Source organism: Hemiscyllium ocellatum, chromosome 47 (assembly GCF_020745735.1).
Source record: "Hemiscyllium ocellatum isolate sHemOce1 chromosome 47, sHemOce1.pat.X.cur, whole genome shotgun sequence".
Taxonomy (NCBI): Eukaryota; Metazoa; Chordata; class Chondrichthyes; order Orectolobiformes; family Hemiscylliidae; genus Hemiscyllium; species Hemiscyllium ocellatum.
Genome location: NC_083447.1, coordinates 8767183 through 8794301, shown reverse-complemented (window position 1 = coordinate 8794301; position 27119 = coordinate 8767183). Strand labels below are relative to the sequence as shown.

The 27119-nt window shown below is 49.9% G+C and overlaps 3 protein-coding genes across 4 annotated transcripts; 2 read left to right on the top strand and 1 right to left on the bottom strand.

The window, feature by feature from the left end:
• The first annotated feature begins 5673 nt into the window (after positions 1-5673).
• On the top strand, positions 5674-6138 carry LOC132836624 (nanos homolog 2-like). The gene has a single exon (XM_060856016.1). It carries the CDS (start codon positions 5674-5676, stop codon positions 6136-6138), a length of 465 nt encoding a protein of 154 aa, XP_060711999.1.
• A 3740-nt stretch (positions 6139-9878) lies between these two features.
• LOC132836675 (zinc finger and BTB domain-containing protein 17-like) lies at positions 9879-19379 on the top strand. 2 transcript variants are annotated; one of them, XM_060856065.1, is made up of 2 exons: positions 9879-9962; positions 16526-19379. In XM_060856065.1, the coding sequence occupies exon 2, from the start codon at positions 16538-16540 to the stop codon at positions 18488-18490; it is 1953 nt and encodes a 650-aa protein (XP_060712048.1). In that variant the 5' UTR covers positions 9879-9962; positions 16526-16537; the 3' UTR covers positions 18491-19379. The 2 variants fall into 2 exon arrangements, with proteins under 2 accessions (XP_060712048.1, XP_060712047.1); XM_060856064.1 differs by lacking the exon at positions 9879-9962 and adding an exon at positions 10134-10178.
• Positions 19380-20448: 1069 nt separating this feature from the next.
• Positions 20449-26244, bottom strand: polr1g (RNA polymerase I subunit G). The gene is made up of 3 exons (XM_060856163.1): positions 26129-26244; positions 24804-24951; positions 20449-21416 (listed from the first exon to the last, which is right to left on the bottom strand). The coding sequence occupies exons 1-3, from the start codon at positions 26196-26198 to the stop codon at positions 20819-20821; spliced, it is 816 nt and encodes a 271-aa protein (XP_060712146.1). The 5' UTR covers positions 26199-26244; the 3' UTR covers positions 20449-20818.
• Positions 26245-27119: the final 875 nt, after the last annotated feature.

Below are 27119 nucleotides of genomic sequence, written 5' to 3'. Positions count from 1 at the left end.
AGTTAGCCACCAGGATACATGAACACCAGCTAGCCACAAAAAGACACGACCCTCTCTCCCTCGTAGCCCTACACACGGATGAAAAAAAACCACCAATTCGACTGGGACAACACATCTATCCTGGGACAGGCTAAGCAAAGACATGCCGGAGAATTCCTAGAGGCCTGGCACTCCAACCACAACGCCATAAACAAGCACATAGATCTAGATGAAAATGTGTTGCTGGTTAAAGCACAGCAGGTTAGGCAGCATCCAAGGAATAGGAAATTCGACGTTTTGGGCATAAGCCCTTCATCAGGAAGGGCTTTCCTGATGAAGGGCTTATGCCCGAAACGTCGAATTTCCTATTCCTTGGATGCTGCCTAACCTGCTGTGCTTTAACCAGCAACACATTTTCAGCTGTGATCTCCAGCATCTGCAGACCTCATTTTTTACACATAGATCTAGATGCCATCTATCAACCCCTCAGAAAACGAACAGGAAATGACATCACCACAAACCCTAGGAACCCCATCCAGGACAAACATATAAATAGAAAGCAGGAGACAACAGCTTCACTTCACCTGGAGGTCACCACTGATGATGTTACCTAGCCAGGTAATGAAACATCTGGATATCAAACCTACAGCTCAGCGAGCAAACCTACACCCTAAACTATTCCAGTACAGAGGGAGACCATTCTGGATCAGTGTTGGCACCCAGGTCCTCCTGGAGGGCTTGTGGTTTCTTATTCCTGCCTGGGAAGGTGGAGTGGAGCTTCTTCCTTGGAGACATTGCTAAGCAACGGTGGGAGCTAAGGGAAACTCACCCCCAGAGAATGGGATATCATAAAACACTGAAACAGACCCTTTGGTCCAACTAACCGTAGGATCCCTGCAGTAACAGGTCATCAAGGCCACAGTAACTCCTTGAAAAGCATCCCACCCAGACCCACTCCTCTATTTCCCATTTAGCCAGCACATTGTGAGTAATTTAGCATGGCCAATCCACCCTAACCTGCATATCTTTAGACTGCAGGAGAAACCCACACAGACACAGGGAGAACATGTAATATCCCTGGAAGCAGTCACCGGAGGCTGGAATTGAACATGGATCCATAAGGCAGCATTGCTGACCACTGAGCCACGGTGTTGCTCCTAACCACAGTGACCGTGTTCCCAAAATAAACCAGTCCAACCCGCACGCGCTCGGCCCATACCCCTCCAAACTTTTCGTGTTCAAATGTCTTTTGAACGTTGTAGCTGCAATCACCACCTTCTCTGGCAGTTCATCCCACACACGAGCCACTCTCTGTATAAAATAAAATCCTCCGTGAATCTTCTCCTTTCGCCTGATAAACATGCCCCTAAATCTTCAAATCCCTCCCCCTAAGAAAAAGACCCTTCTCATTCACCTTATTTGTGCTCCCCATGAGTTTATAAATTTCAATAAGGTCACCCCCTCCACCTCCCAAGCTGCAGGGAAAAAAAAGTCCCAGTCCATTTCTATGTCTCAAACCTTCCATTCCCAGCAACATCCTGGTAAATCTTTTCTGAACCCTCTTCAGTTTAATGGCATTCCTCCCTGTAACATGGTGGCCACAACTGGAGCATTACTCCAGAAGAGGCCTCACTGATGTCCTGTACAGCCTGTGATGTGTAGAGCTGCAGTTGGCTTTTAACCTTGTCTGTCCCTTTCAGGTTGCTGTTTGGGACCCTTGAGGTTAGTTTTTTGAGCTGAATTGATCATGAATCCCAAATACCCGGTCTTTTCTTTAACAGTAACCCTGAGCAAGAGGTACTATTAGGAGGCTATGGCCTAGTGGTGTTATTGTTGGACTGCTGGTGCAGAGGCCTAGGTAATGTTCTGGGGTCCTGTGTTCAAATCCTATAAGTCTCACCTTCACTTCTGCATAGTCATAAAAAAAATAGTGTGTTATGTATTATTTGCATTTGTGAAGATTGCTGTTAACGTATGTTTGTTCAATATATCATTTCAGTTCCATGACACTGTAATCGTTTGCTATAAGTTCTGTGTCTTATGATCCTGCTCCACAACTACCTGATGAAAGAGCAGTGCTCCAAAAGCTAGTGCTTCCAAATAAACCTGTTGGACTATAACCTGGGGTTGTGTGATTTTTAACTTTGTCCACCCCATTCCAAGACCAGCTCCTCCACATCAAAACATAGGTCTTAACAGAGGATGTAGCCTCTGTAAGCGATTGGCTTTCCTGGTTCATCAATGTCCTTTAGGGAAGGAAATCTGTCACCCATACCTGGTCTGGCCTACACGTGACTCCACACTCTGAACTGCCCCCTGAGCGATTAGGGATGGGCAATAAATGCTGGCCCAACCAACGATGTCCACAACCCCTGCCTGAAAATAAAACTCACACCTTTTGTCAGCCGACCCTTTCACCAGCGAACATTCGAATTGTTTCCTGGCTTGAGAATTCAGGAATAGGGGGGGTCACAGAGAAGGGGTTGGTCATTTGACACCGAGGCGAGAAATGTCTGTGAAATAACTGCACAGAGGCCGATATCCCATCCCGCTTTATTTACACGTGGAGAGTCCTTAATGCTGCTCCAGCTCCCTCAGAGCCAGCTCTCAGAGTGAGCAGAACCCCAGACACTCCTGTTTATTTTCTTCTCTCAGAGTGAACAGGATGTCGGACATGCCCGAAACATCGATTTCGCTGCACTTTGGATGCTGCCTGAACTGCTGTGCTCTTCCAGCACCACTGATCCAGGATGCAGGACATTGCCTGCTCCTTTTTTTTGCTCTTTCTTTTTATTACCCCCACACTACCGCCTAACTGCGGTAGTGCGTATTTTTTCCCCAGCACCCATGTTGTGTGTGTGTGTGCAGGTGTGAGACACAGTGAGACACACAAGGTGCACGAATCTTTATTCAAATTTCCACCACCAGGAAGAAAGGAAACACCCGAGTGGGGCCAGTGACGAGCAGGGCCCTTCACATCAAAGGGCAATGCTGTGTGAACAAACAGTGAAGGGGAGGGCAGGGACTAAATCAAAATAGAGTTGGAGGGGGAAATGATGCACTCCACTCCCTGCGGCACCCACCTCTCCCTGAACAACTCCAGGGTGTTGGTGGACACTGTGTGCTCCTTCTCCAAGGACACCCGGGCTCTAACGTAACCTCAGAAGAGGGGCAGGCAGTCCGCCCTAACGACCCCATCCACAGCCTGATGCCTGGACCTGTTTCTATCTGTCAGCCAGGGCTTCCTGATTGGAGCAGGTTAACAGCCCCAGTCAGGGAACTCAGGTTCCATGAGGACCACCTGGCCGACCCAGTTCCAATCACTACAGTCCTCTTTCCACTGGTTGTGAATTTTGGAAGTTGCTAACCCAGAGAGCTCTGGATGTTAAATCATTAAGTACCTTTCGGATGAGGTCAATAGTTGGAGACTTAAGAAATCAAGGGAAATGCAAAATGCCAGGAAAAATGCTGTTGAGGTTAAAGCTGAGTCACAGTCATTTTGAATAGGCATAGAAAATGATAGAGGCCAAAATATTGAATGTTTTCAAGAAGGAGTTAGATATAGTCCTTAAGGCTAAAGGGATCAAGGTAGGGAGAAGCAGGAACAAGGGAGTTGCACAGTCAGCCATGAATGGTGGAGCAGCCTCGAAAGACCTGCTCCTGCGTATTTTCTATGAACGGCAAAGCAAGCTTGAGGGGCTGAATGGCCTCCAATTTGCTCAGGTCTGAGAACAATTCCACATTTGCCATTAGATTAGATTCCCTACAGTGTGGAAACAGGCCCTTCGGCCCACCCAGTCCACACTGATCCTCCTGTGGGATATGGTAAATTAATGTTACTTCTGCAATTCTCAATTATAATTTCTGATACAAGGTGAATGAACTCACATCAGTGTCAGCTTTGTTTCTCACACTCCGAAGAGTAACCCACCCAGACCCATTTCCCTCCGAGCTGAAAATGTGTTGCTGGAAAAGCGCAGCAGGTCAGGCAGCATCCAAAGAGCAGGAGAATCAACGTTGATTCTCCTGCTCTTTGGATGCTGCCTGACCTGCTGCGCTTTTCCAGCAACACATTTTCAGCTCTGATCTCCAGCCCTCACTCTCTCCATTTCCCTCTGACTAACGCACCAAACACTACGGGCAATTTAGCATGGCCAATTCACCCTGACCTGCACATCTTTGGACTGTGAGAGGAAACCCACGCAGACACGGGGAGAATGTGCAAACTCCACACAGACAGTCGCCCGAGGCTGGAATCGAACCTGGGACCGTGAAGCAGCAGTGCTAACCACTGAGCCACCGTGCTGCCCTGAAGGGTGCAATTGCTGTTTGTTGAGCTGCCGATGTTGCTTACTTATAAAGGTCAGAATCAGACCAGCTGTCAAACGGATGAAGTTTGTGTACAGGTGTTTCCCCGCGCTACCTGGAAGTAGAGCGTTTCTGTGAAACCATTCGTAGGCCGAAATGGCATAAAGCGAAGAAGCATTAAGATGGGAAAAAGTTTGCCTTTTTAATGTAAAAGTGAAAATCCTCTTTGGATTTATTTTGATTAGCGAAAACAGGTATTAATGTAGTTCGATCAGAAAAGTGAAGTGGTGTAGAGTGAACCTTTGGAAAGGGGGGATACCTGTATAGGGAGGGGTGGTCAGGAAGTGGGGGGGGAGAGGAGGACACAAAGAGAGTGTTTATGAAGGTGGGAGGGGGTGTTTAATTACGAGAAATGGAAACTCAGGGTTAACATTGATGATCTGGCACATTGCGGTTCCAGGCTCCCCATCACGTGCAGTACTGAGGGAGTTGCTGCGCAGTTGTGGGGTGTGGTCGGAGGGGGGTTGCGGAGTGAGGGGGTGCGTTGCCATCTTCTGGACGAGACGTTCAACATCGTCCGTGTTCTCCCGCGGTCTCCTGTGGGGGCTCACGTTCCATGGCCTGGCTCACCATCACCCAGGGAAAGAAACGATCTGACCTCACCCTCATCCCCGTCATCGCATTGCTGTTTGCGGGATCGCACTGTGCCGCCAACCCGCCCCGCTGCTGCCCCTCTTCCTGCATTGCAATAGCGACCGGACTGGAGTGGGACGGGCGATAGGGGGTGTCCAGTCGGGAGTCCTTGCCTCGTGGGAGCTGTGCAGGTACCCGGAGGGATTAGACTGCGTACTGCTTTTTCCCTGCTGACAAGAGCCAGTCCCCTGCCTCCCCAAAACCTCCTCCCTCCCGGCCTCGCCTCCCTTGCTCACCCAGCCAGTGCAAACCCAGCAGATAGTAGAGTTCTGGCCTGCAGCTTGAACACTGGAGAAGGAATGCAACTGGTTGCATGCTGACTTTTTCACTTTGCATTCAGTCAGTTGAGCAATGCAAGTTGAATTTAGGAGTGTGTAACAGACTGTCATGGGCTCTGCGAGGTGGGGGAGAGGTGCTGGAGAGGGTGCGCCTGTGTGTTTTGAGAGAGACAGAAATCTCTGTAAACTTGATACCTGCCTGGGACCAGAAACTATAACAAGTGGGCTTTAAAATTAAAATACACATGGCCACACCCTCCTGGTATTTCATTGCTACAACCCCTCCTCTCCTCTGACCCTTTAAAGAATCCTGATGGATTACTGGTGACACTGCTCCTGGGGTGAGCAGTTGGTAGGGTTCCTCAATAGGTTCAGCACCCCCAAAACTCCCACCCCAGCCCCCCCCCCCGCCCCCATGGACGGAAAGCCCCAGACGCACTCTCCCCGGAGCCAGGAGTTTGACTTATGGAAGGACTACTTGCAGCTGTCGATGAGGGTGGAGGAGATCTGGAGGCCCGTGGCGGGCGGGCAGGAGCTGGGTACGGTCAGCCCGCTGGCCGACGGAGCCTTGGAGGCGGGTACGGAGGCCCCACCCCCTGGCGCCAGCAGGCCGGGCGCTGAGAAGCCGTCGAAGAGGGCGGGGGGGGTCTGCACCTTCTGCAAGCACAACGGCGAGTCGCGGAAGGTGTACGCCTCACACGCGCTGAAGACGGAGAGCGGCAGGGTGCTGTGCCCGATCCTGCGCAACTACGTCTGCCCGCTGTGCCAGGCGACCGGCGACACCGCGCACACCCTGAAATACTGTGGCTTCAACCCCGAGAGGCAGTCCCTGTATCGCAGCCACGGGCGGAACTCCGTCGGCAAGAGATCGAAACGCTGAGAGCGCACGCGGGGAGCAGAGAGGAAAGACCTCCCGCTGAATGTACAGTGTAAAATATAAAGAAGAAATATCTGTAGATAGATAGCGATGGCAGCACCAATAATGTTGAAAAATAAGGACAATTTTCCGAGGGACACCCCCCAGTGAACGAGGGGACGGACTTATGGTTTATTTACATCGATCAACAATCAGAGTTTTTTTCGATATTGGACAGTGATTCAAGAAATGGCTGTTTCTCCAAACAAAAGGAACATTTTATTTTTTTAAACACCCCCTCCGGAAATATAATTGTACATTAAAGCTTTTTCCTTTCTGAATTCTGGCTCGTGTTTTTGTTTCTGATCTCTTTACACTGCATTCCTTCTCTGCTCAGGAGAAGGGAGGGCTGTGCGTTTTTTTTCACTCATATGTTGGATGTGGGCCAACAGTTATTGCCTGTCTCTAATTGCCCCCTTGAGAAGGTGGGGGTGAGCTGCCTTCTTGAACTGCTGCTGTCTGTGTGCTGTGGGTTGACTACAGTGCACTTCAGGGAGGGAATTCCAGGATTTTGACTCAGCGATACTGAAGGAACGGCGATATATTTCCGAATTGGAATGGTGAGTGGAGGTGAACTTGCAGGGGGTGGTGCTCCCATGTATCTGCTGCCCTTGTCCTTCTAGATGGAAGTGGTCGTGGGTTTGGAAGGTGCTGCCTGAGGATCTTTGGTGAGCTGCTGCAGTGCGTCTTGTAGGTGGTACACACTGCTGCTACTGAGCATCAGTGGTCGAGGTAGTTGATACTTGTGGATGTGGTTGAAAATGTGTTGCTGGTTAAAGCACAGCAGGTTAGGCAGCATCCAAGGAACATCAGGATTCCTGATGAAGGGCTTATGCCCGAAACGTCGAATTTCCTGTTCCTTGGATGCTGCCTAACCTGCTGTGCTTTAACCAGCAACATATTTTCAGCTGTGATCTCCAGCATCTGCAGACCTCATTTTTTACTTGTGGATGTGGTGCCAATCTAAAAGGATGTTTCGTCTTGGTTAAAAATTGTAACTGAATATTCCTTAAGGATCATGGCAGTTGTGTCTCTGAGTCAGAACATTCACTGATGTCCTTTGGGGAAGGAAATCTGCCATCCTTATCTGGTCTGGCCTATAGGTAACTCCAGACCCAGAGCAATGTGATTGACTCTCCCTCTGGGCAATTAGGGATGGGTGACACCCACATCCCACAAATATATATAAGGAATAGTAGGGTCATGTCCTGCTTCAGAGTTGCTGATCTCAGCTGACTGTCCCTATGCAGTGCTGTGGGACGGCTGCATTGTCAGTGATGGCCTCCGAAGATTAGTGTCACATGGTTAATCCCAGGTATAGGGGATTCCCTTAAAAACATCTCATGGAGTCCCTACAGCGCACAGAATGCATACCAACCCTATGAAGGGAATCCCACCTAATCTCCATAAGCCCTACGTCTCCCATGGCTAACTCACATAGCCTGCACATCCCTGAACACTATGGGGCAATTTAGCACAGCCAATCCACCCTAACCTACACATCTTCGGACTGTGGGAGGAAACCAGAGCAAACTCGCACAGACACAGGGAGAACGTACAAACACCACACAGACAGTCACACAAGGCTGGAATCAAACCTGAGTCCCTGGCACTGTGAGGCAGCAGTGCTAACCACTGAGCCACACACAAGGGGATATTGAGTACGTTAGGTTTGTTCTGTGCATCACACTGAAGTCCTACCCAGGCTTGGAGACAGTAAGGACTGCAGATGCTGGAAGCCAGGCTCAATAGCCGTGGAGCTGGAGAAGCACAGCGGGTCAGACAGCATCTGAGGAGCAGGAAAGTCAATGTCTCGGGCTGGGACTCTGCTGTGCCTCTTCAGCCGCATGTATTGACTCCAACTCATACTGTTGCAAATGATGCAACACCACTACCTCACAGAAGAGGAGGGAGACCAACCCCCAGGGACCTGACTCTTCTTTGGTCAACATGGCTAATGCATATTAACTGGTCACTGCTGCTTGTGTGCACTTTGGCAGAAAGTGGAGAAGAGCTGACTATTATTAAATAGGGAAAGACTGCAGGAAGCTACTGAACATAGGAACTGGGGGAAGGGGAGATGGCAGTGTCTGAGTGCATGAATCACGTAAGGTTAGCATCCAGGTTCAGTGGGTAACAGGTTGGCAGATGGACTAGCGTCCTTTATTTCAAATGCAATGGAGTATTAAAAAAAGGAAGGTGAGAGGGGGGAGTCAGTGGCTGTAAACAGGACATGCCTTAAAGCATTGTCACAACAAGAAGATTGTTATCCACATTGCCCTGACAATATTCATCCCTCAATCAATGACACATCAATTCAATGATCTGGTCATTTCCTTTTGCAGTTGTTTGACGTTTGCATCACATGTAGACAGGGTGGTTAAGAAGGCGTTTAGCGTGCCTGCTTTCATTGCTCAGACCTTTGAGTATTAGAGTTGGGATGTCATGTTGAGGTTGTACAGGACATTGGTGAGGCCTTTTCTGGAGTACTGTGTCCCATTTTGGTCTCTCTGTTACAGGAAGGATATTATTAAGTTAGAGAAGGTTCATAAGAGATTTAGCAAGGTGTTAAATGATCATAAGACATAGGAGTGGAAGTAAGGCCATTCGGCCCATCGCGTCCACTCCGCCATTTAATCATGGCTGATGGGCATTTCAACCCCACTCACCCGCACTCTCCCCGTACCTCTTAATCCTTTGTGAGATCAAGAATTTATCAATCTCTGCCTTGAAGCCATTTAACGTCCCAGCCTCCACTGCACTCCATGGCAATGAGTTCCACAGGCCCGCCTGGAATTCCCAAACTGAACTAGTCCCATTTGTCAGAATTTGGCCCAGCGTTTGGCCAGCGTTGCCGGGAATGAGATATCGGGAGAAGCTGGGATTATTTTCATTGTAGCATAGGAGGTTGAGGGGCGACCTTATAGAGGTTTATAAAATCATGAGGGGCATGGATAAGGTGAATGACAGGGGTCTTTTCCCTAAGTAGGGGATTTCAAAACTAAGGGGCGTATTTTTAAAGTGAGTGGAGAAAGATTTAAAAGGGACCTAAGAGGCAACATTTTCACACAGAGGGTGGTTTGTGTGTGGAATGGACTGCCAGAGGAAGTAGTAGATGTGGGTACAGTCACAACATTTAAAAGACATTTGGACAGTACCTGAACAGGAAAGGTTTAGAGAGAGATATGGGCCAAACCCTGGCAAATGGGACTATTTCAGTTTGGGAAACTTAGCACGGATGGGTTAGACCAAAGGGTCTGTTTCTGTGCTGTATGACTCTAAATTGGCTGAAAGGTTTCCAACAAAGTGAATGTAATCCATGTGGTGCGTCATTGGCCACCAGTAGCTTTGGTACATCTGCTGGTCTCTTGGTACCAGCCCTTTTTGCTGTAAGATCACAGGCCTATTCGTGGGATCTTGGAGTGCACACCTCATCAGTTCCCACATCCCCATCCCAAGCAACCACCCACTCCCGACCCTCCTCTCTTTTCCCTAAATTCCAGCTCCCAGGGTCCGTTTAGTGGCTGCAGGGGGGCTCCCAGCAGTCGTGAGAGGCGCTACGGCAATGCAAGTGCACGCTTCCCCATTCCCCGATGAGTGGGAGTGGAGGAACTACAAACCCAGCAGCGAGGGAACTACATCTCCCGGCAGGCGGCGCGGCGGTTGGGGGGGGTTTGCGCATGCTCCCCTAGTGGCCGGGCTGATGGACCGGAAGTGCCTAGAACGTTGGCCCGGGAGGCCTGTATCAATTTGCAGCGTCTGTGTATCAATTTGCAGAGGGGAAGGAGGTGAGTTGTTGTGGGGCGCTCCAGCAGCTGCATCTATATATATATATATATATATATCTATATAAAAATATATATTTTTAAAACAAAATATTTTGCAAAGTACTCCCTCTGCAGTCAACTTGCGAAAGCCCCAATTTTGGCTGCCCCCTGAAATCTACAAACACAATCTTGGCGGTGGAGAATGGGGAAAACAGCATGGGCCATGGCCATGACAGAGTGAGTGGGTCGAATGCTCTCCCTGCAGCCCCCCAGGGGAATGCCTTGTAGGCGGGTGGGGGCAAGGCAACGTCTGATTGCCACTGGGGATGATCTGTAATCAACCTGTTCAGGGATGTTGTGAATAAAGGTAAAGTCTCGGGGGTGGGGGGGGGGGGGGGGGATTGTCAGGCTGCTGTCTCTCTGTGGAGAGGGAGAGGCGGCTGGTGGTGAGTTTAACCTGCCACATACACCCTCTGGAGCTAGTCGGCCTCCTGCCTCAGAGGTAGGGACACTGATGGTTGTCTGGAGCAGCCTTATGCGTCCCTCTGGCCTGGGAGAGATTTTCCTCACCGGCCCTTAAAATGGTGTCAGGAGCTTTTCTCATTCATTCATGGGATGAGGGGATCACTTTCCAGACCAGTATTTATTGCCCATCCCTAATTGCCTCGAGGGCAGTTCAGATTCAACCCGTTGATGTTGGTCTGGAGTCATAAGTAGGCCAGACCAGGTAAGCTTGGCAGTTTTCTAGAGTCATAGAGATGTACAGCACGGAAACAGACCCTTCGGTCCAACTTGTCAATGCCGATCAGATATTCTAAACTAATCTAGTCCTATTTGCCAGCATTGGACCATATCCCTCTAAACCCTTCATATACCAATCCAGATACCTTTTAAAGGGGCAATTTTTTCACTGAGAGGGTGGTGCGTGTATGGAATGAACTGCCAGAAGAAGTGGTGGAGGCTGGTACAATTTCAACATTTAAAAGGCACCTGGATGAGTATATGAACAGGGAGGGTTTAGAGGAATATTGGCCGAGTGCTGGCAAATGGGACTAAATTAGGTTAGGATATCTGGTCAGCATGGACAAGTTGGACCGAAGGGTCTGTTTCTGTGCTCTACATCTCTGTGACTCTATATGCAGGTTAGGGTAGATTGGCTGTGCTAACTTGCACCATAATGTACAGGTTAGGTGGGTTAACCACAGGAAATGCAGGGTTATAGGGATGGCGCTGGGTCTGGGTGAGATGCTCTTCGGAGATTGGTGTGCACCTGTGGTCTCCTTCCACACTGTAGAGATTCTATTTGATTAAAGTGGACTACAATTCCCAAAAGATCAGGCAGCATCCGAAGAGCAGGAAAATCAACGTTTCGGGCAAAAGCCCTTCATTGGGAATGAGGCTGTGAGCCAAGGTGGTGGAGATAAATGGGAGAGGGAGGGGGATGGGCTGTGGGGGGAGGTGAGGAGGTAGCTGAGAGCGTGATAGGTGGATGAAGGTGGGGATAATGGTGATAGGTCACAGCTGTGCTTTTCCAACACCACACTCTTGAACCCCAATATTTAAAAGGCATCTGGATGGGTATATGAACAGGAAGGGTTTAGAGAGAAATGGGCCAGGTGAGACTAGATTAGGTTGGGACATCTGGCTGGCATGAATGAGTTGGACCAAAGGGTCTGTTACCGTGCTGTACATCTCTATGACTCTATAAATGCTGTATTTGTACCAGCCTCCACCACTTCCTCTGGCAGCTCATTCCATACACATACCACCCGCTGTGTGAAAAAGTTGGCCCTTAGGTCCCTTTTCACCCTAAACCTATGCCCTCTAGTTTTGGAATTTCCTTCCCTAAGGGGCAATAGTGAACCGGATAGGTTTTCCTAACAATGGATTGATGGTAATTTGATTCTTAAATTCAGCATTTTAAAAACAATTGAATTCAACTTTCATCATTTGGCAACGTAGGATTTGAACCCAGGTCTCTAGTTTAACAGTCTAGTGATAATACCACTAGGCCATCACCTCCCCAGCTATTGTAGTGAGTGTGAATGAGCCATACCATAACTTTGAAGGATTACAGTCATGATCAGACTCTGAAATTGGGGGAGGCAGTGGCTGAGTGTATTATCGTGAACTGTTAATCCAGAGACCCAGGTAATGTTCCGGGATCCCAGGTTCGAATCCTTCCATGGCAAATAGTGGAATTTGAATTCAATAAAAACATGGAATTAAGAGTTTTAATGATGAACCATGAATCTATTGTCTGGAAAAAAAAATCTGGGTCACTAATGTCCTTTAGGGAAGGAAACTGCCATCCTTACCTGGTCTGGGCCTACACGTGACTCCAGACCCACAGCAAATGGGGTTCATTCGTAACTGTCGCCTGGGGCAATTAGGGATGGGCAATAAATGCTGGTCTAGCCAGTAACACCCATATCCCATGAATGAATTAAAAAGAATTCCAGATTTTAAAAAAATTGAATTCAAATTCCACCATCTACCAAGGTAGGGTTTGAACCCAGGTCCAAATCCTACCTTGGTAGATGGTGGAATTAGAATTCAATTTTTTTAAAATCTGGAATTCTTTTTAACTCATTCATGGGATTTGGGTGTTACTGGCTAGACCAGCATTTATTACCTGGGTCTCTGGATTAACAATTTAGCGATATTACCATTAGGCATCATCTCCTCAATAATTGGGTTTAGATATATGGTGATCTAATCTCATTGCCACTCTAGCGCCCTGCCTACTCTTTCTCTCCAGCTCACCCAATCCCACTCCCCTCTCCTGAGGGTTAGCCCTCTGGATTAACTTGGTGCCTCCTGCATCTGAGGATTGACCTCTGCAACCCTCGCCACCGAATGTAAGAGAAATGTCAACAGGGAGTTTAAAACCTTCGAATTAGGGGCAGGAATAGGTCACTTGGCACCTCAAGTTTGTTCTGCCTTTCAGTAAGATCAGGGCTGTGGCCTGTACTGTATTCTCTGTAGTTCTGAAGGACCTGAAGCGATCACGTGGACTTGCAATGTTCTCAAAGGGATAGGCAGAGTAAGTTCATGAGTTATATTTCTCCTGGCTGAGGAGTGAACGCAGCCCTTAGGACCGAGATGAGGAGGGATCTCTTTACTCCAAGGGTGATGAATCCTTTGAATCATGTATGCCCAAAGTGGAAGCTCAGTTATCATGTACATTTGAGATGGAGGTCAATGGATTTCTAATCCCTAATGATGTCAAGGGTTATGGGAAGCGTGGTGTATGAGGTAAATGATTGAGAATGCTGAGCAGGCACATGGGGCTCACTGGTCTCCTCCTCCCACCATCTGATTACCCCACATTGTCTCCTACCCCTGATAGTTTACCCCCTTTAGTTGTCAAGAACCCATCTACTTCTGTCTTGAAAATATCCAAGTGCCTTTTGAGGAAGAGAGTTCCAAAGTCTCATGTGAGAAACAGTTTCACCTTATCTCGGTTTTAGTTTTGAACAGTGACCCAAGTTTCAGATTCTCCCACAAGGGGAACCATCTCCTCCACAGTTCTGGCACTTCCTCAATTTAAAAAGAAATCTACAGCTCAGCCTGTCTAGCCTCATAAGCCAAACTACGCTTCTTAAAAATTCATTCACAGGACATGGACTTTACCAGTTTTCTCATTTCCCTCCACCCACCTTACCCCAGTTCCAACCTGCCAGCTCAGCACCATCCTCCTGACCTGTCCTTCCCACCCATTCACTCCACCCTCCTCTCTGACCTATCACCTTCACCCCACCCCATTCTCCTATTGCATTCTCAGCTACCTTCTCCCCAGCCCCATCCCCCTCCCATTTATCCCTCCACCCCAGAGGCTCCCCGCCTCATTCCTGATGAAGGGCTTTTGCCCGAAATGTCGATTTTCCTGCTCCTCGGATGCTGCCTGACCTGCTGTGCTTTTCCAGTACCCTCTCATCTTGACTCTGATCTCCAGCATCTGTAGTCCTCCCCTTCACCTATGTGGATATCACTGGCTGGGCCAGCATTTATTGCCCAGAGGGCAGTTCAGAGTCAACCCCATTGCTGTGGGTCTGGGGTCACATGTCAGCTAGATCAGGTCGGGATGGCAGTTTCCTTCTGTCAAGGACATGAGTGACCCACATGGGTTTTTCCAACAATGGATTCATGGTCATCATTAGACTCTTAAATCCAGATTTTTATTGAATTTAATTTTAACCATCTTGCCGTGGCGGGATTTGAACCTGGGTCCCCAGCACGTTGGTTCGTTCTCTGGCTTGATAGGCTAGCGATCATACCACTTGGGTGTCAAACTCATCTAAAATGAGAATAACACAAAAGGTGCCTTCTCTGTCACTGAGGAAGGTTCAGTGCACTGACTTGTAATATTGGCAGTGGTGGGATTTGAACCCATGTCTCTAGAGATTGAAGCCCAAACCCAGGGCCTTACACTGCTCAGCCTCTTAGACAGCTGCAGCCACATCCTGTGAATGAATCTTTTAAAAACGGGTGGCTGATCTCATAAGGCTAGGCTTGTACCCACTGGGAGTTCCGAAGAGGTGACTTTATTCCAATATCAGTCTCGTAAACTTTCCCTGAATTGTTCCCAATGTATTTACTTCCTTAGATAAGGACACTGACATTGTATACAGTACTCCAGACGTGATCTCACCAGTATTCTCCACCACTGAAGCTAAACTTTCCGAATTTTATGTTTTATTCTCTCTGTAGTCAGTGTCGGTATTCTATTAGTTTTTCTAATTACTTGTTGTACCAACACTGCAGCCTATTACGACCCATTCTCTAGGGTATTCAGATCCCAAGTTCTGCGATCTGTGTGCACTAAGAATGAAATCACAGCAGTATCAGATGCTGCAGGAGGCAAGTTCAGATACACACCACAAATTCAGGGTGGTCCTGGCAAGTCTGGGTTAGGTGGTCACCCTTCCTGACCCCTGTAACCTCCTGCAGCCCTTATCATGGTCTAAAATCTCTGCATGCCTCTAATTCCTGCCTTGTGGGACATCCCTGATTTTCTTGGTTCTACCATTGGCCTTCTGCTGCCAAGGTGTTAAATTCTGGGGTTTCTTAAACCTTTCTGCCTCTTGTCTTTTAAAGATAACGGCCTAAAACACCTACAAAACTCTCAGTCAAGCTAACATCTCCTTGTGTGACTTGGTGTCAGTTTGTGTCTGCTTGTCCTTTCCCTGAAGTAACTTGGGATTTTTTTAAAATTCATTGATGGGAAATGCATGTCACTAGCTGGGCCATTGTTTATTGCCCATCCCTAATTTCGAGAGGGCAGTCAGGAGTCAAGTGTAGGCCAGACCAGATAAGGCTGGCAGAGCTTTAGAAAGTACAGAGGACTCTTGATTATCTGAAGGACACAAGTGGGGAATATTTCATTCAGTTAATCAAATTCCAGATATTTGAATAATTTAGCTGTGCATCAGGATCTTGCCAGATAATCCGATATTTGGATAATCGAGGTTCCTCTGTACTTGGAAGAATATCTGAAGTGTCATAATATTCAAGGCGATGTGTCTGGAATGAGAAAGTGGGGCTAGTGTACTTTTGATGGTACAGACTCCCTTTCCTAAAGGACATAGCAAACCACACAGGCTTTTACTACACTCAACACCCATTGCCATAAACTGTCTTTTTAATGCCAGAATTTGTTTTGTATTGAATTCAAATTACACCATCTACATGGGATTTAAACCAACTCCCTCTAAACCAACTCCCCTTGAACATTCTGTAGTTTTGATGAAGGGTCAGTGGACCCAAAAGGTTGGTTTTATTTTCTCACCACAGACGCTGCCAGAAATTTCAGTTTTTAATTAATTCATTCATGGGATGTAGGCATCTCTGGCTAGGGCAGCATTTATTGGAATTCAAATTCCCCTATCCACTGTGGGATTTGTTCCCAGAGCAGCATTTGATACTCCATGCAACCAAATCGCCGTGGGCCTGGAGTCACATACAGGCCAGCCCAGGAAAGGATGGCCATTCCCTTCTCGACAGGCCATGGGTGAGCCAGATGGGTTCTACTGCAACAATTGACAACAGATTCACGGCCACCATTAGACTCTTAATTCCAGATTTTTAATTGAATTCAAATGACACCATCTTGCCACAGCAGGATTTGAACCTGGGTGCCCAGAACATCGTCTGGGTCTCTGGATTAACCGAGGAGAAAGCGAGGTCTGCAGATGCTGGAGATCAGAGCTGAAAATATGTCGTTGGAAAAGCGCAGCAGGTCAGGCAGCATCCAAGGAACAGGAAATTTGACGTTTAGGGCATAAGCCCTTCTTCAGGAATGTCGAATTTCCTGTTCCTTGGATGCTGCCTGACCTGCTGCGCTTTTCCAGCAACACATTTTCATCTCTGGATTAACCGTCCAGTGATAATACCACTAGGCCCTCCTCTCCCCTTAGAGAGACCTTGGGGTGCAGGTTCGTAGGAGCAGGTCAAGTCTTCAGGAACATTGGAGATGGAGTGAAAGTTTTCTTACGGGGGGGGGGGGGGGGGGGGGGGGGGAGGTCAGAGATGTTTTCTTCTGGGGGAGTGTATTAAGTGTGGCACGTGTGGTTGTGTTACAGGTGGCGGGCAGGATGCAGTTGGCCAGACACAGCGAGCACGTGTTACAGCAGTTATGCTGCCAGCTGGAGTATGGCTTCCTTTGCGACTGCTCCATCACGGTGGGGGACGTGCACTTTCGGGCGCACCGCGTGGTGCTTGCGGCCTGCAGCTCCTACTTCCACAAGCTCTTCGTGAATCAGCCGGGGGAGGCGTCCCAGGTCTGCCTGAGTTCGCAAGCTGTCAGCCCTGACCACTTCGACCTGATCCTCCAGCTGATGTACACCGGCCGCCTGGTGTCCTTGCCCTCCGACCCCGACCAGTTCCGGGCCTCCCTCAACTTCCTGAAGCTCTATGGCGCTCCCCGGTTCTCCGCTGGGGGCAGCGAGGAGGCGGCGGTGGCTCCTCCTCAGGTCTCGGAGGGTGGCAACGGCGAGCCGCTGGTCTTCGGGGTGGAGCTGCGGCCCTGGGACAGGAGCAGGCCGGAGGACGTCCCGGAGCAGCAACAGCAACCCCCAGTCACCGTCAAGTCCGAAACGCCGGAGGGGCCGTGGGGAGAGGGTCCGCTCAGCCCCTCCCCCAGGCTGTGCTGCCCCCTCTGCGGCCTGGCCTTTGAGCAGCCCCGCGGTTTGCAGGAACACCTCCCGGGCTGCCTGCGCGGGAGGGGCCAGGGCTGGGGCGCAGGGAGCGGCCAGGGCTGGGGCGCAGGGAGCGGCCAGGGGGCAGACCCACGCTGCCCCACCCCCGAGGTGAAGCAGGAGGCCCCCGAGAGGAGGTGGGAGGAGGAGATCGGCGGCCTCCCCCAGGAGCAGGGGGCTGGGGGCACGAAGAGGCTGAAGGTGGAGGCCCCCGAGCAGGAAGAGGTGGGGTCCCCAGGTCAGGGGAACCCCCTGCTGCTAGAGCTGAGCGGCATCACGGTGGTGAGGGTGGGGGGAGGAGGGGAGCCAGAGACTGGGGTCTCCCCGGGGTTGGGCCCCCCAGAGGACTACGAGCTGGAGGAGGGCGAGGTGCGTTTCCCGGGTGACGACGACCTGGTGCTGGAGAACCCGGAGGAGGAGGACGATGAGGGCTCCTTCAGCAGCTCCAGCGAGGGCAGCACCTCCAGCTCGGACAGCCCCAGCCCGGCGCCCAGTGAGGACGAGGGGAGGCCTCGGGCCCGGATCCCAGGGAGGGCATGGAGCTGCCAGGCCTGCTGCCCGGCCGAGGGGAGAGCCCCGGCTCGCAGCCAGACCAAGGCCCGGGGGAAGGCGGAGTGTGCCCCTGCCCCCTCACGGTGCTGCGGGACAGAGAGCGGCGTGTGCCACGCTCGCCCCAACGGCAGGCAGCAACCCAGCCGCCCCGCCTGGGAGAGGACCCAGGTGTTGGACCACACGCTGTCCAGGGTGGCAATGCCTGGGCGTGGCAAGAAAGGGCAGAAAGCGGGCAAGCAGTCACGGGCGCCTGGCCACAAGAAGGGCACAGAGGCTGGGCAGGGGAAGCAGCAGCGGCGGCGTCCCGCCAAGACCGCGACCTCCTCCGGGCCGAGCAAACACTCCTGCCAGATCTGTGGCAAGGCCTTCCTGCAGCGAGGCCACTTGGCAGAGCACATGGCCACCCACAGCGAAGTCGGGAGGTTCGCGTGCCGGGCCTGTGGGCAGGAGTTCCCCAGAGAGCTCGAGCTGCGGCTCCACGCCACCACCCACGCCGGCGACTCCCGCTACGCCTGCCGGCTGTGCGGCCAGGGCAGCTACCGCAAGCACGGCCACCTGCGCCACATGGCCAGCCACCTCTCACGGGGCCAGGTCCTCTGCCGGGTCTGCTTCGAGATCTTCCGGGGCGCGCCAGAGCTGGAGCGGCACCTCGAGAGCCACCTGTACCCCTGTGGGACGTGCGGTGAGAAGTTCAAGCGCAAAAAGGATGCGGCAGCACATTCCGCCGGCTGCTGGATGAAGAAACTGATGACCTCCGAGCTGGACAGGCCCTCGAATGGTCAGAGGAACGTGGACTGACTGTCTCACCTTCTCTCCCACAACCAAGGACTCTGTGTCACACCCAATCTTCTGTTGCATTGTGGCTCCCTGGGTGAGCCACACGGGGGCTAAAGATCCCAGTTTTGATACCTGGACCCATTTCTGAATTTCTCTGTTGTGGCCAGGACTGTGGTAGATGGATGGACAGGGTTGGTTCCAGTGGATATTCAGCCACGGTTTTCCATTCCCCATTGCAATACATCCCGCTCCTGGTTTGGGTTGGAGCGTGGGGATGGCAGAGAACAAGACCAGGTTGCCTGATGGTATTGGGATTCAAGAATAGGAATACTCCAGTACACCTCCATAATGCCCAATCTGCGAACGACTACCTCAAGCAACGTTTCTCACTCCATTATCTACCTGCTCCTTCCATTCAAACCCTCACCACGCCCCCTTTGCATGAGAAAACCCTCTCGGTTTTAAGGGCAGAGGTGATCCCACAATCAGCAGGATTGGAAACCAGGGATTTCGAGGGAGCTTATCGGGATGTTAAGATTCAGTGTTAGACTAGGGCAGGATCGAAATCCAACACTGCAAAACCAACACTTTCATGTCCTTTTGTATCCGAACAAAGTGTGCAAGGTGGAGGGAAGCTGAGAGTCAACAGGAAAATCAGTGCCAAATCTGCAGAAGGCAGCAAATGGAGGGAGGCACCACATGGTCAGTGGACATTGTCTGATCTCCAATAGCTGCTCAGCTATTGGGACAGTGAAGGGCTGTTTGATTATCGACGTTTGGAGATTTGAAAACCCACAGTTTGGGTTTCCTACAGTATTGGTTTATAGACTCGAGTTTTGTATGCTGTCTTCTATTAATTGGAAGGTCTTAAGATCAGTGTACAAATAATTAAAATGATTCTTAACAATAATGATTTCTTCCTGGGTTCTTTAAGCTTTGAGCAAAAGGTGTTGGTGACATTACCTGTGAGAGAGTGAAGATGAGCTGCGCGTTGCTGTGGTCCAACTACAGTGATGTCCTCTTTAATAGACGGTCTCAGGGATAATAACAAAACCGAGCATCCCTCAAAATGTAGCTCCCTCACACTAGGCTCACTGCTTGCTTTGAGTATTTTATTAATCTTCTGGTCTACACTGCTTCTCCATGTCCTGTACCCTTACTAATTATTAATAACGATTCTTCCTTCTCCCCAGCAATAAATACCGGTCTCGCCAGCAACACCCACAGTCCCAAATAAATACCGACCTAGGTAACCACTGATCTGACTCGGACCTTGAGAGTGATATTATCACCGGACTGTTAATCCAGAGACCTGGGTAATGTTCTGGAGACCCAGGTTCAAATCCTACATGGCAGATGGTGGAATTGGAATTCAATAAAAATCTGGAATTAAGAGTCTAATGCTGGCCATGATTGTTCAAATAACACACCTCGGTAACTAATGTCCTTTAAAGGAAGGAAACCACTATCCTTAGCTGGTCTGGCCTACACCTGACTCCCGACCCACAGCAACATGGCTGACTCTGAACTGCCCTTTGGGCAATTAGGGATGGGTAATAAATGCTGTCCAAGCCAGTGAAACCCTTATCCCACAAATGAATAAAAAAGAAACTCCCATTTCTATCAAAAATAAATATTCAAGTCTGTGTTTGACAATGATCCAGACTCTCTATCCAAACACCAAGGATCCTGAGAAAAAAATTCCACATTTCCATTTTATATGGGAGACCCCTTATTTTGAAACTGTGTCCCCTTGTGCTAGAATTTCTCCGCAAGAGGAAAGGTCTCTGCGGCATCAGAATCATCTATTGATGCCTGTCAGGAGAGGCCCAGCCTTTCCCATAAGGCAGATCCCTGCAGTGGAGTCAACCTCTGTTTAAACACGGCTGTATCTTGCCTGTCTTAGTTACGCAACGCTTGGCTGAGATAGTGGAGAGACCTCAGCACAGCAGGAACGAAGGAGAAAGAGAGTCAGTGTGTTCAGCCTTGACTGCCACAGTTCTGAACCTGTACTCCAAATGACAGATTTATTCTTTTTAAAAAAATACACATTCTTCAGTATACAAAAGGATCGCATGGGGGACAGGTGTTGCAGTCTCAAAAGGAGGAGCGAGTGGATGTTCTGGAGAGAGCTGGGTACAGGACAGCACACTTCTGCGTCACGACAGAAACCTGATTTCACTTGAAATCTTCCAACACCTTGGAATTCTCAAATGTGCACTCGGACAGAAAAGGACAGTTTCTTAAATACATCGCAGTTCAGCATAGCCCGTTTACCATACAGTTTTACTGTAAATGGCTTGACAATCTTTCTGAATGGGTAATGTCCTCAGGAGTTCCAGTGAACAATTAAGGTTTATGCTTCTTTTTCTTCTTGTGACTCTTACTCACCTTGGGGGGCGCAGTCTGTGGCATCTCTCTCTCTTTCCTCCTCTTCTTCTCCTGCTTTCGGTTCTTGGGTTCTGGCATCTCAGTATTGGAGTGTTCGAAGCCAGCTTCCTCCTGGTCTCGTTTGCTCTTTTTCTTTCTCGGAGTGCCGGCCGCTGCTGTATGGTCAGGCTCGTCCCCACCGACTGCTACCTTTCCTTTCAGCCGCTTCCTCCTCTTGGCCTTAGGCTCCCCAGTACAGTCGCGCTCCGGTGGGGTGGCTCTTAGCCGGCAGGGTGAGGCAGCACCAAAAGGCTGGAACCTCAGCTTCAGGCCTGGCGGGATGCTGGGGGCTGGACTGGTGGGGATGGAGCGTGGCTCACTGCTGCCAGGGTCCTCCCAACTCTCGCCAATAGTGACGGAACCTGCGAATGGCGGGCAGCCCTGTGTGCCTGATGGGAGGACCAGGCAGACTCCTCCTGCTCCTCTGGGCGTGCCAAACACGTTATAAAGTTTGTCTTTGCACGTCTTCGACCGAAGAGTCTGAAAACCAACCAACGGGATCTTCCTTCCGGAGAAACTGAAAGAACGGAAAAGAAACGAAAATAGAGCCAATTGCAAATACAATCACATCTCTCTCTCTCTCTCTCTGCTCCGAAGTGAAAGTGAGGTCTGCAGATGCTGGAGATCAGAGCTGAAAATGTGTTGCTGGAAAGGCGCAGCAGATCAGGCAGCATCCAAGGAACAAGAGATTCAACCTTTCAGGCATAAGCCCTTCTTCAGGAAGAAGGGCTTATGCCCGAAACGTCGAACCTCCTGCTCCTTGGATGCTGCCTGACCTGCTGCGCCTTTCCAGCAACACATTTTCAGCTCTGCTCCGAAGTGCCAAGTAAGCAACGTGTGTTTATGTGGTGCCTTTCAAGCCAGCTGGACATCCCACAACACAGCCATGAAATGCTTTTCACGTGTTGTTACTGTTGTAGGAAACACAGCCGTCAGTCTGAGCACCGCAAGCTCTCAAAAAAAATAAAGTGACATTTACTGGACAAATCCTTTTGATGACATTGAGTATTAGCCAGGGCACTAGGGAGAACTCCCTTGTTCCTTGGATTAGTGCCATGGGCCCTTTTGCATTTATAAAATTATATCAAAATTACATAATCCCCACAGTGTGGGGGCAGGTCATTTGGCCTGAGTCCACACCGAGCCTGTGAAGAGCATCCCACCCAGCCCCACCCCCTTACCCTATCCCTGTAACCCTGCATTTCCCATGGCTAACCCACCCAGCCTGCACATCCCTGGGCACCACAGGGCAGTTGAGCACAGCCAATCCACCCGAACCTGCATATCTCTGGATTACAGAAGGAAACCAGAGCACATGCAGCACTCCCTTTGTAGTACACAAACCATTCTGAATTAAGAGTGGGAAGTGCTATAGCTAACACCCATTTAATTAAAAACCAAAAGAAACTGCTGGAAAATTTCAGTAGGTCTGGTAACAGATGGAGAGAAATCAGAGGTAACAATTTGGGTCAAGTGACCCTTCTTCAGAACACAAGTGCTATAGCTGACACCCACTCAAATAATTTATCCTTTCAGGTGCATTTGTCAACCATTCATCTCTGCCCATGAGTACAGGAGTTGGAAGCTCATATTGTAGCTGTAATGAACATTGGTTAGGCCACTTTTGGAATACTGCATTCAGTTCTGGTCTCCCTGCTATAGGAAGGATGTTATGAAACTTGAAAGGGTTCAGAAAAGATTTACAAGGATGTTGCCAGGATTGGAGGGTTTGAACTACAGGGAGAGGCTGAACAGGCTGGGGCTGTTTTCCCTGGAGCATCGGAGGCTGAGGGGTGACCTTATAGAGGTTAATAAAATTATGAGGGGCATGGACAGGATAAATAAACAATGTCTTTACCCTGGGGTGGGGGAGTTCAGAATTAGACGGCATAGGTTTAGAGTGAGAGGAAAAAGATATAAAAGGGACCTAAAGGGCAACCTTTTCAAGCAGAGAGGGATGAGTGTATGGAATGAGCTGCCAGGGGAAGTGAGGGAGGCTAGTACAATGACAACATTTCTACTACAAGCCCACCTCCTCCCACAGCAACTACACCTCACCTCCTCCCACCCTACCTTCTGTAAAATCACCATCCCTTATTCCCAGTTCATCCGCCTCCACTGCATCTGTTCCCAGAATGACCAATTCCATCTTAGAAAATTACAGATGGCCTCCTTCTTCCAAGATCGCAATTTCCTTTCCCACGTGGTCGATGGTACCCTCCAGCGCATCTCCTCCACTTCCCACACCACCGCCCTTGAACCCACACCTCCCAACCCATCAAGGACAGGACCACTCCCCGGTTCAAATCTTTCACCCCACCAACCTCTGCAAACATCGCACCATCCTACACCACTTCTGGGACCTCCAAATGGACCCCGCCAAAGATATATTTCCCTCCCCACCCCTATCAGCGTTCTGGAAAGACCATTCTCTACACAACTCCCTCGTCAGGTCCATGCCCCCCGCCCCCCACCAGCCCACACCCCACTCCTGGCACCTTCCCCTGCCACGGCAGGAAGTGCACAACCTGCACCCACACCACTCCCCTCACCTCCATCCAATGCCTTAAAGGATCCTTCCACATCCGTCAGGAATTTACTTGTACCTCTCCCAATGACATCTACTGCATTGCACCCGATGTAGTCTCCTCTACATCAGGGAGATAGGACACCCTCTTGTGGATTGTTTCAGACAACATCTCTGGGACACCTGCACTGACCAACCCCGCTGCCCTGTGGCTGGACACTTTAACGCCCCCTGCCACTCCAAAGACATGCAGGTCTTGGGCCTCGTCCACCGCTAAACCATAACCACCCGCGCCTGGAGGAAGAACACCTCATTTCACCTTGGGACCCTGCAACCACACAGGATCAATGTGGATTTCAACAGTTTCCTCATTTCCCCTCCTTCCAGATCATCCTGATCCCAAGCCTCCAGCTTGGCACCACCCTCCAGACCTGTCCATCACCTTTCCCATTTATCCACTCCACACTCCCTGACCTATCTCCTTCTTCCTCACCTTCAGCCATCTATTGCTTTCTCAGCTACCTTTACCTCAACCCATCCCCCTCCCATTTATCTCTCAGCACCCCAAGTCCACGACCCTCATTCCTGATGAAAGGGCTTCTGCCCAAAATGTCGATTCACCTGCTCCTTGGATGCTGCCTGACCTGCTGTGTTTTCCAGCACTGTACTCTCGACCCTGAGCATTTGAAAGGTGTCTGGATGAATATATGAATAGGAAGGGTTGACAGGGATATGGGCCAAGTGCTGGCAAACGGGATGAGATCGGTTTAGGATATCTGGTTAGCATGAGTGGGTTGGACCGAAGGGTCTGTTTCCGTGCTGTACGGCTCTATGACTGGGTGACTTGCTCAGCCATTTCAGAAGGCCGTTGAAATGTAGGTCTGGTGTTAGGTACAGGCCAGACCAGACAAGGACAGGTGTCCTTCCCTAAAAAAGGCAGTGAATAAGGTGTATTTTACCACAACTAACGATAATTTTGTGATCGCCATCACTGGGACTAGCTTCCACTTACTGATTTGATTCTGAACTTACACCAGACTTGAAACATTAACTCTATTGCTCTCCGCAGATGCTGGTAGATGTGCTTTTTCCTTGTTTGTGATTTTTAGTTGAATTCAAGTTCCACAAGCACTGACAGGATTCAAACCGGTTTCCCCAGGCCTCTGGATTACTACTGTGCCACCATCTTACCCCTTCATGAGTATGTGACTAAGTGTTATCATAACATTGCTTTAAAAACGAGAGCCAAAAACTGCAAATGCAGCAAAAGCTCAGCAGATCTATGAAGAGAAATCAGAGTTAATGTTTTGGGTGCACTGACCCTTAGAGATTTTAAAACGAGAGGTTCGCAGGTGATTCAATGCTCTGTGTGCTCACCTATGTGGATCGAAGTCCGTGGGTGCTTTGATGAGCCAGAGTTCTGTGGAGGGGTCGTTCACTTTCTCTGGCTTGAGCTCACATGATGTTGCCTGTGGACACGCGGTAAATTCCGACGGACACTGAAACTTTGTCACCCTAGCAGGCCCTGAAACGACAAGTAAAACAGCCTCAGTCTTTAAGTCAAAGACAGAAGTGGCTGGAGAAACTCAGCAGGTCTGCCAAGAGAAAGCAGAGTTGACATGGAGTGCAGCTCTGAAGAAAGGTGACTGGACTCAAAATGTAAAGAGACGACAAAAGGAGTGAGAGTTTGCAGCCAACATAGGAGGAGGAATCATACAACACAGAAACAGACCCTCCAGTCCAACTAGTCCATGCCAACCATAATCCCAAAATAAACAGTCCTACCTGCCTGTTCAGTCCATATCCCTCTAAACATTTCTCACAAGTAGTTATGTAAATGTCTTTTAAATGTTGTAACTGTACCCGCCTCCACCACTTCCTGTGGATGCTCATTCCACACACGAACCACTCTCTGTGTAAAAACAAAAGTTGACTCTTGTCTTTTCTAAATCTCTCTCCCTTCGTCTTAAAAACACACCTCCCTAATCTTGAAATCTCCCACCCTAGGACAAAGACCTTCTGTCAATCACCTTATATACGCCCCTCATGATTTTATGAACCTTCGGAAAGTCATCCCCTCTGGAGGTTTCTCATCCGTCCCTTTTCTGTCTCCCAAGTCAATAAGGGATTTGGAGTCCATCCCCATTAACAGTCCCCACACCCAGGGGAGGGTGTCAGTCCGCCCCCATCAATAGTCCCCCCCCAGGGGAGGGTGCCAGTCCATCCCCATCAATAGTCCCCCCCCAGGGGAGGGTGTCAGTCCGCCCCCATCAATAGTCCCCCCCCAGGGGAGGGTGCCAGTCCGTCCCCATTAACAGTCCCCCCCCAGGGGAGGGTGCCAGTCCGTCCCCATTAACAGTCCCCCCCAGGGGAGGGGGTCAGTCCGTCCCCATTAACAGTCCCCCCCCAGGGGAGGGTGTCAGTCCGTCCCCATTAACAGTCCCCCCCCCCCCCAGGGGAGGGGGTCAGTCCGTCCCCATTAACAGTCCCCCCCAGGGGAGGGGGTCAGTCCGTCCCCATTAACAGTCCCCCCCCAGGGGAGGGGGTCAGTCCGTCCCCATTAACAGTCCCCCCCCAGGGGAGGGGGTCAGTCCGTCCCCATTAACAGTCCCCCCCAGGGGAGGGGGTCAGTCCGTCCCCATTAACAGTCCCCCGGTGCCTCCATGAGGCGGGTGAGCAATGCTCGGGCTCGGGCTCCTCACCTGGCGGTGTGTCCGGTCTCTCGATATCACTCCCCTCGCTGCTGGACACGGCCCAGCGCTCCCGCTCCATCCCGTGGCCGAGGCGGCGGCGAGGACCAGGCCCGTCTCCCCGGGCAACCACGTGCCGACCTTTGACCCCGACCAATCCATCGCTCACCCTGTGGGACATTGGGGGGGGGGGTTCAAGTCTTGCCTTTTCCCCATATCGACAATATCAACATTTACAACCAACCCTACACAGCGGAACAAACTTTTATTGGTTTATAAACTTCTCTTAAATACAGCGGACGGCATTCCCAGCCTCTGACAACGTTTATTTAGATTCAGCACAAACGTCCACCTCCCTCCGCTCCTAATGAAACAATCTCCAGCTCCCTCACTTGTCCACCTCCATGGAACTGACTTATCTCTCTTACCGAAGAAAAACGTCTACATCCGACACCTGTTTCATAATATTAATGATTATTATTGTTAAGTTGGGCTCACAATGTAATTTCAGCTGTTCACAAAATGTATTTGCTGTATATCTTTATCACCATCTGTTCCCCCCTATAAAAATGGAATGGTGCAGCCTCAGGGGAAATCTTAAAGCTGAACTTTAGGCTAATCCACTTGAATGGGGGGGGAAGGAAGATATCTATTTTTATTATTTCCCTTTCAAACACAGAGGTAGGTCATTGAGAATTGTTGTTTTCATTTCTAAATGATGAATTGCATTGCTTATGTTTTAATACGTTTCGGTAAATGTCTCCAGTGGTTAGTCACCACAGCAAGTCCCTTAAAGGGATTGTGGCCCATCCAGTCTGCCGACAGAAATTCCACTTGTGCAGCAGGGAGCGCTGTTGGACAAAGTTGGCCACAAACTTTTGAACTTATTTGTCTTTCAGATGCAGTTCCAGAAATTGCGACTGAACTAATCAAATGAGTTAATTTTCTAATCAACCTGTTCAGAGATGCTATTACGCACCTCTGGAGCAGGTGGGATTTGAAC

Excerpts from the sequence above, each read along its gene's own strand:
- LOC132836624 (XM_060856016.1), top strand. The coding sequence starts at position 5,674 with ATGGACGGAAAGCCCCAGACGCACTCTCCCCGGAGCCAGGAGTTTGAC.
- LOC132836675 (XM_060856064.1), top strand. The coding sequence starts at position 10,158 with ATGGGCCATGGCCATGACAGA. Across the intron at positions 10,179-16,525 it reads TGGGCCATGGCCATGACAGA|GTGGCGGGCAGGATGCAGTT; the intron begins GTGAGTGGGTCG and ends GTTGTGTTACAG.
- polr1g (XM_060856163.1), bottom strand. The coding sequence starts at position 26,198 with ATGGAGCGGGAGCGCTGGGCCGTGTCCAGCAGCGAGGGGAGTGATATC. Across the intron at positions 24,952-26,128 it reads GAGACCGGACACACCGCCAG|GGCCTGCTAGGGTGACAAAG; the intron begins GTGAGGAGCCCG and ends TTGTCGTTTCAG. Across the intron at positions 21,417-24,803 it reads ACGGACTTCGATCCACATAG|TTTCTCCGGAAGGAAGATCC; the intron begins GTGAGCACACAG and ends CCGTTCTTTCAG.